The 7,488-nt window shown below is 37.2% G+C and overlaps 2 protein-coding genes across 2 annotated transcripts in view; one reads left to right on the top strand and one right to left on the bottom strand.

The window, feature by feature from the left end:
• Positions 1 to 4,511, top strand: part of cebpz (CCAAT/enhancer binding protein zeta) — a 14,126-nt gene extending 9,615 nt beyond the window's left edge. Inside the window, exons 11-17 of the mRNA XM_022766875.1 lie at positions 988 to 1,048; positions 1,459 to 1,658; positions 1,811 to 1,855; positions 2,862 to 2,957; positions 3,073 to 3,140; positions 3,390 to 3,471; positions 4,327 to 4,511. Of these exons, the coding sequence (XP_022622596.1) occupies positions 988 to 1,048; positions 1,459 to 1,658; positions 1,811 to 1,855; positions 2,862 to 2,957; positions 3,073 to 3,140; positions 3,390 to 3,471; positions 4,327 to 4,490 (716 nt within the window). The 3' untranslated portion in view covers positions 4,491 to 4,511. The remainder of the gene's footprint in view (positions 1 to 987; positions 1,049 to 1,458; positions 1,659 to 1,810; positions 1,856 to 2,861; positions 2,958 to 3,072; positions 3,141 to 3,389; positions 3,472 to 4,326) is intronic.
• A 1-nt stretch (position 4,512) lies between these two features.
• On the bottom strand, positions 4,513 to 6,979 carry cebpzos (CEBPZ opposite strand). The gene is made up of 4 exons (XM_022766898.1): positions 6,829 to 6,979; positions 6,144 to 6,261; positions 5,181 to 5,225; positions 4,513 to 4,613 (listed from the first exon to the last, which is right to left on the bottom strand). Exons 2-4 carry the CDS (start codon positions 6,259 to 6,261, stop codon positions 4,531 to 4,533), a joined length of 246 nt encoding a protein of 81 aa, XP_022622619.1. The 5' UTR covers positions 6,829 to 6,979; the 3' UTR covers positions 4,513 to 4,530.
• Between the last annotated feature and the right edge of the window lie 509 nt (positions 6,980 to 7,488).

Raw genomic sequence — 7,488 nt, 5'->3', positions numbered from 1 at the left:
TTTTTTTTTGCCTTACTATATTATGTTTTTTTTTTTTGCCTTACTATACTATGACTTTTTTTTTTTGCCTTACTATATTATGACTTTTTTTTTTCTTTTTTGACACCTTAGTATACTATGTTCTTTGACATTATTGATGCCTTACGACATTTTTTTGCATTGACGTTTTTTGACATACTATAGCAAGCATGTTAGTACGTACAAATGTATGTGTGTTATTATGTATGATGTATTGAAGTCTGCATTGATGTATGCAAGTATATATGGTAGTCTGTATGTATGTATGCTAGTATGTATGTATGTATTGATTTATGTATGTATGTCATAAAAAATTTTTCATTTTTGTATATATGTTATACAAATGTAATAGTGTGGTAAGGCATAACAAGTCAACAGTATATAAGGTCATAGTATAGTATGGCATAAAAATGTCATAGCATAGTAAGGTATAAATAATGTTTAGCATAGATTGTCAAAAAAACCTTAATAACGCACACACACCAGGTCCTTTTGTCTGAATTTATTAACCAACCACTTACATCAATACATATAACAGCATTTACAAGAGGTTGTGCAGTGATAAGACATTAAAACAATATACATTGCATATTAAAGACATTGCATAAAACAGACAGAAATTGCATAAAGAACACATTAAATACAAAAACTAAAACTAGAAGACGAGTACTTAAAGATAAGACATGAGATGTTACATATGTAATTTAGTGGTAAGCTGCAGCAAATGGTAATGTTGTAAGACATGATTTAAATGAGGTGACAGTTTAAACAGGCCTCAGGTATTCCATAGCATGTCCAAAAAATATAATAGTATAGTATTCCATGGAAAAACAACATAGTATAGTAAGGCATAAAAGATACATGTATATACATATTTTGTATAAAAACTGAAATCTTGTGTGAACTGATATTTGATATTTTTAATATTCCTCTGACTCTATAACTGGATGTGACTTTGTTTATGAACAGATTCCTGTGAGGGAGACTCGTACTTCACTGACCTGGCGGACAATGATCTGGACTTTGCAGGGTGAGTTTTTATTCTTTCATATCTGGCAGGTCAGTTTATATTCTGTTGTTTTTATACCTGAACAAAAGGGGTTTTTAGTCTGTTATCTGTCAAAAGAAAACAGTCAGCCAATCAGAAGAAAGACTCAAACGACCTGACTACAGCTTAACGCTGACATGGTTTATAATTACATTTCCTTGTAATAAAACACCAATAAAGTGTAAAATATGAACCTTTTATGGGGAAAATCTGCAGATTAATTCTCAGCTTCAACCTTAAATTTAACACGGATGAATAAAGCCTTTGACCTCACAGTTTTGTTTTGCCCACTAGAGGCAAAAGAAGTAATCTCTCCATCCAGCTGTGATGTTTTAATGTCCTCTATTTATCTCATCTCCTTCCTCCTCTGTTTCCCCCTCGATGTCTCTCAGCAACGTGAAGCATAAGAAAGGGAAGAAAGACGCCGAGGACTCAGACTCAGACGACTCGGACATGGACGACCTGGACGACGAGGAGGTGTCTCTGGGCAGTATGGACGAGGAAGACTTCGGGGATGAGCTGGAGGAGGAAGGAGGGGCATTCATGGATCCTGACGGAGGTGGAGAGGAATTTGACGACGATGATGATGAAGGTAACAGAACAAATAACTGTTTATCATAGTTTTTGTGGAAACACATTATTCAGATGGAAATTTATACATATTTTATATACATTTGAAAAAGTGGTGATATTTACATTGTTACAGTTACAGGACCTCCTGTTTATTTCTCTTTTCTCTGTCAGTTCCAGAGCTGGAGGATGATGATGATGATGCTGCTGCATTTGATGGTGAGTTCGAGTTTCTTTCAGCCTCTTTTCAGACGTGCACCTGTATGGTAACATTCCTCTGACACTTTGAACATGACACGTCTGAACTGAAGGTCATTACATCAACGTAAAACCTGCAGAAAACACACGTCTCGTGATGTCACTGTGTTCACTGTGTAACAGCAAAATAACAAACAGAAGTAACTGAGACTAAGGAACCTAAACTTACCTACTCAAACAAAAGAGGAACAAAAAAACAAGCCACTAACCTCCGAACTCCTAACCTAACAAAAACAGGAGGAAATTGGGTTAAACAAAATTGCTACCCACCCCCACGGCACCTGGGCTGACCTTTCACATAAGCAAACTATATACAATATCAGAACATGTTGGCTGGCAGGGTGTTGGAAGTGGAAAGAGATGAGCCCCTGCAGAAGTTGGAAGAAGCCGGCCTTAAAACTGCAAGCCTGGAGGCTGGCACCAATCAGCTCCCTGGAACAACCTACAAACTCACACAGTCAATCATTCAATCAGCCCCTGCACACCTACATCCCAACACACACCTCAGCAGGAACCCTAGAGAGAGAGAGAGAGATCCACAACACAAGCACAACATTAAAGCACACACAAATTACACATCAGAAACGTGCTCCAAATGACCTCTGGGTCATAACATCAGATCACTGTGATATCTGTTCTGCACAAAGAAAATACAAATCACCAGTTCAGTACCCATGAAAAACTGTGAAAGAGCCAGTTTCAAGTTGTTGATTCTTCTCAGATCAGATTTTCTCTCGTGGAACATCTGAAAAAACTAAGTTGGTGTTTCAGTTCAAAGACAGAACGTGTGTTGAACTTCATCATGTTCGTATGAAGAGAAACATTTTAAAATCCCCAAAAAATCCACCAAATAAAATGAAGTGAGCTTTAAAATAGAATTTTAAAAACATCATACATTTTACAGTAGGTACTGAATTTAGTATTTTTCCTGCACTGAAAAATCAAAATGAAACCTTTTCCTCTGCAGATTCAGACGACGAGATGGAGACTCCTGACATCACTCCTCCCACCAAGAAGGGGAAGAGGAAACCCTCAGAGGAGCTCGACTTCTCAGGAGCTTTGGGTCAGAGCTGAGTTTATTCAACAATTTCTTTTTTTTCCCGTGTGATGAAGCTTTAAGCTCCAGCTGCTGCATCAGTGAAACACTGTCGTTCATTATTGATCATTTCTTGTCACAGGTTCTAAACCAGGGAAGAAGAAGAAGAAAGGAAAGAAAGATGCAGCCATGTTTGCTTCTGCTGAAGAGGTGAGCTTAAAATGTCCCCGGACTCTGTTTACTGGGTCTGATAAAGTTTATTATCATAGAAGAACATTAACAGAATCTCATTTGAGAAGGTGGAAGCAGCAAGTTTTCACAGTTTTGCTTGAAAAGTGACTAAAACAACCGATCAGTCATCAATAGATTGTATCGTTCCAGCTCTACCTGCACTGAAACATTGTCAAACCTCTTAGACTCAAAACTCAGCTGATTGTGTTCTTGGTTTGTTGTTTTCAGTTTGGCTCCCTGCTGGACGAGAACGCCGGCTCCAAGTTTGACAGCATCGGGCTGAACGCCATGGCCAACACCGACAGAGCAGGTGAGACACCTGAGCGACAGTGGAACCTTGAACACCTGAGCGGTTCAGAAACAGCAGCAGAGATGACCAGAGACAAACGGAGGATCTGTTCAGTTTGCTGGATACCAGCTGTTTAATAACTTCTCCACAGAGAAAATCACTGAGTCAATATACAAATAGATTTACACTCAGATGATGAACATCTATATTCATATTTTCAATTCAATGACCAGTGTTCAGTTTTTATAGATTATTGATTAACTCATCGTTCCACATGTACGTCCACACTGACCGTGAAGAAATCCTCCTAATTCAAGTCCTTTGATATAAACACTTCATAAACTCTGCTTACAGCTACATTTAGTGTGTTATAAACTATTTATTAAGTGTTTATATTTGGGCTGTAACTTATGAATATTTTCCCAATTAATGAATCATTAAGTTCAAGGTCAAAAAATGTTGTCTTGTTTATAATTATGATGCAGAAAAGCAGCAAATCTTCTTTTGAGAAGCTGAAATCTGTAAATATTTCACATTTTTTCAGTATTTGCTTGAAAAATTACAAATTATGAACAAAATAGTGGCCGATTGTTTTTCTGTTGTTCAACTACTCAATTAATAGATCACTAGTTTCAGCTGCAGTTAATTTCCTGCTCATAAATGTTACATTTGGGGACTTAAAGTGTCACTAAACCTGTAACTTTGGTAAATGCATCCTCGTTAATTCAGACGGCTGAAGCCTCGTTAGAAAAGGATCCAGGGCCGGTATGAACAGGAGACGTGATCAATCATACCGAACCATAACTAATACAGATTGATAGATCCAGAGTCAGTGATGTGGACGTCTCCTCTAACGCTTCTTGCTGATCCCTGCAGGTCTGAAGCAGCTGAAGTGGGAGGCTCAGCGCGACGACTGGATCCAGGGCCGCGACGTCAAGACGCTGCGCAGGAAGAAGAGCGCGTTCAGCAAGAGGAAGACGATGTTCGGCCGAGCCAGGACAGGAAGCAGGACGCCCGGGAACAAGAAGAGGAAGAAGTAGAAGTTTTTGTTCATGTGGACTTTTTCTCTGCCGAACTCCTTTAGTCCCGTTTGGCCGACCAGGCCTCGTGGTCTCTCTCTCGGACGCCGTAGACCCCCGCCCACTCGTTGGACTGGTAGTAAACTGGGAGGAAACAGAGGAGATACCGGATCATCACAGTGTGAAGAGGCGCCGTGTTTAGTTTTTTATAAAATTAAAGACTTTGGTATATGGGATATTCATTTGTCATGGTTACCATGGTTACCTGTTTCTCTGCAGATGACCATGTAATAACAATACAAGAGATTTTTCTTCTATACATTGTAACTCTTAAGGTGTCAACTAAAATTAAAGTTGTTTCCTGATGTTGATTAAGTTTGTTTACAGTCGTAATGTTTGTAAACAGATAAACATTTCCATATTTTTAGTTTTGACTAGTTAAACACACGGGGGGGCGTTTATAATTTAAACTAACAAAAAAAATACAGATTGTCCCTTTTAATTACAAAATCAGATGATCAGGCAGGTTAAAGCAGATTCTGGTTTCAGACAACAGTTTTAACTACAGACTGAAATGTAACTCCATCTATTTGTAATCTGAACTTGACAGATTTGTCAGTAAAAGTGTGATTTTTAAAAAATATCTAATTGTCGCAGTCAATCTAAACTGAAATCAGTGTATTTATTAATATCTTCATGTGCGACTCTTACCTTCTAGAATCGATGGAAACCTCCTGTTCATGGTGTTCCTGAAGTCTGTAGGAAATAAAACAAGATGTTTTCAATAAATAAAGTCTCTCAGTCGAATGTAAAGTCTCAGATAAAAGCTGGTTCATTTCAAACAACGGCTGTGTTTCAAATAGACAAACAAAGGCCAGTTAAACAACATTAAAGGGGATTATAATGTAATAGCAGCACGTTAAATTCAAAATAAAGTACATGTCCATACTAGAACCTGATTTTATGCAAATTGCAGATAAAGCAATGACCCACACAGTATTTTAATACAGCTGAATTCACGTTAAAGCTGTTCTCACTGACGTGTTTTTATGTTTCTGTTGTCATGACAACAGAACAAGTTAGTTAGAAACAGCAACTGAAATGTGGTTCATTACTGTAAATAAATACAAAGAGAAAGAAGCTCATTCATGTCGTCATAGAGAGGTGTGTCTGTGGAGGGAAAACCTGACCTTCACTTGCAGGGGAATAATAGTGACTCTGGTAAGTAGCTCAGGTTTGTCCAAGAAGTCGCTTGACTTGAAAAAAAGTCGCTCAAGGGTCTGAAAAGTTTGTAACTCTAGTAAGAAAATTGTCAACACTGCTTGTAAATGTCCCCTGATGATGTCATACAAACTAATTTTGAATGAGGAAACTAACACTCAGTCAGCCGACCAATGGTGTAACTTCATCACTCAGTCACTCAGCAACATTCAGGTTTATAGTGAGCCAATAAAAACTGTTATTTCTGTTGGGGATGAGTGGTGAGTCTAATGTGACCGTGATGGAAATAAAAATGTGGAAATGGACATTCTCTGAATTTATCAGGAAAACAGGGTCAATAAGACAGAGACCTGTTCTCCTGAAAGAAGTATTAAATAAAGACCTGGTTCTCTTTAATCTACAGAAACTGAGTGTGTTTGACTCTGGTTGTTGTTGTTGAAGAGTGTTTAATGCCTTGACTGTTGTTCATCCTCTGAAAGAGGCCGTACGCCCCGAAGACGCCCAGCAGCTCCAGGACGATCACCCCCTTCATCAGTTTCTTGGCCAGAGGCTCCAGAGGTTTGGGCGGCATCTGAAGAAAGAGATTGACACATTCAAACACAACTTTATTTAAACTCACAGGGACGAAAACTGTGTTCTCTAGCATCTTAAAGAAAGGCTTGGAGAAATATAGGGACAGTTTAAAGATCAGATAACTGCGAAAATAAACAGCCCTGCATATTATTATTATTTTTATCAACTGAAATTGTCTATCAGTGATTTCTGCCTCATGTTAAGCAAGAATACAAAACTATTCCATGTGTTTAGTTTATTTTACTACCTTACTCTATAGTAATGCATTACACATTATACCACTACCTCTGTTAATGGACTGAATGTGATTCAGTTGTCTACAGCTTGTTGTCCTACACTGTTTTAACCTTGATGTGAAACACGGTGTAACTTTGGTTTTTAAGTTTAACTGTTGTTGTCATGAAGACACTGACACATTACTGACGACATTAGATACATGGTTTTAAACAGGAGACGTGAGACGATATTTGAAACATGGAAAACAAGATTATTTTTAATACATTTCGTCTCAGATTCTTAGTGTCTGTGAATAAACGTAATCTCCTCTGACGTTAAATTAACTCACCTTCAGGTTCCAGGAAAAGTAAACAACTGAATGACTCTTAAAACAACTTCCAGTAGTGAAAAAGAAATGTTAAATATGACGTGAAATGTTCAAAGAAGCCAACGATCCTCTGTCCTTGTGTTGTACAACCAATGCTAACGGCTAACAGAAGCTATCGGCTAACAAGCTAACAAGTACGGAAGCTTGGTCGGTACAAATGTCAACGAATTGAGTTTTTCAATGTAAATCTCATAGAAGTTATACACTCCTACTCCTAATCCTACTACTACTACTACTACTACTACTACTACTACTACTACTACTACTACTACTACTAATAACAATAATAATAATAATAATAATAATAATAATAATAATAATAATAGATAATGAAATAAATAATAAAATACATTTTTTAAAAAATCTGTAATTATTCAGAGGATTTAAAACAATTGAAATCTTCTTATCTTTTTATATATCATATTTAATATATATTTAATAAATTTAAACAATGAATGAGTTCTTATTTCACTGCTTTGTCACATGACGTCTCGTAGCTTTTCTGTTTTGTTTTCTCTGTGAAACGATGAAAAGGTTTTAAAACAATGTAAGCGTATATAACTGCCATCTATTAAAGCAATAGAAATGAAGAACTGCTCAGAGAACATATGGAGTTTTCTT

The sequence above is a fragment of the Seriola dumerili genome, unplaced genomic scaffold, assembly GCF_002260705.1.
Source record: "Seriola dumerili isolate Sdu_G_001 unplaced genomic scaffold, Sdu_1.0 BDQW01000025.1, whole genome shotgun sequence".
NCBI classification, from domain to species: Eukaryota; Metazoa; Chordata; class Actinopteri; order Carangiformes; family Carangidae; genus Seriola; species Seriola dumerili.
This window is presented reverse-complemented; position numbering and strand designations above follow the sequence as displayed.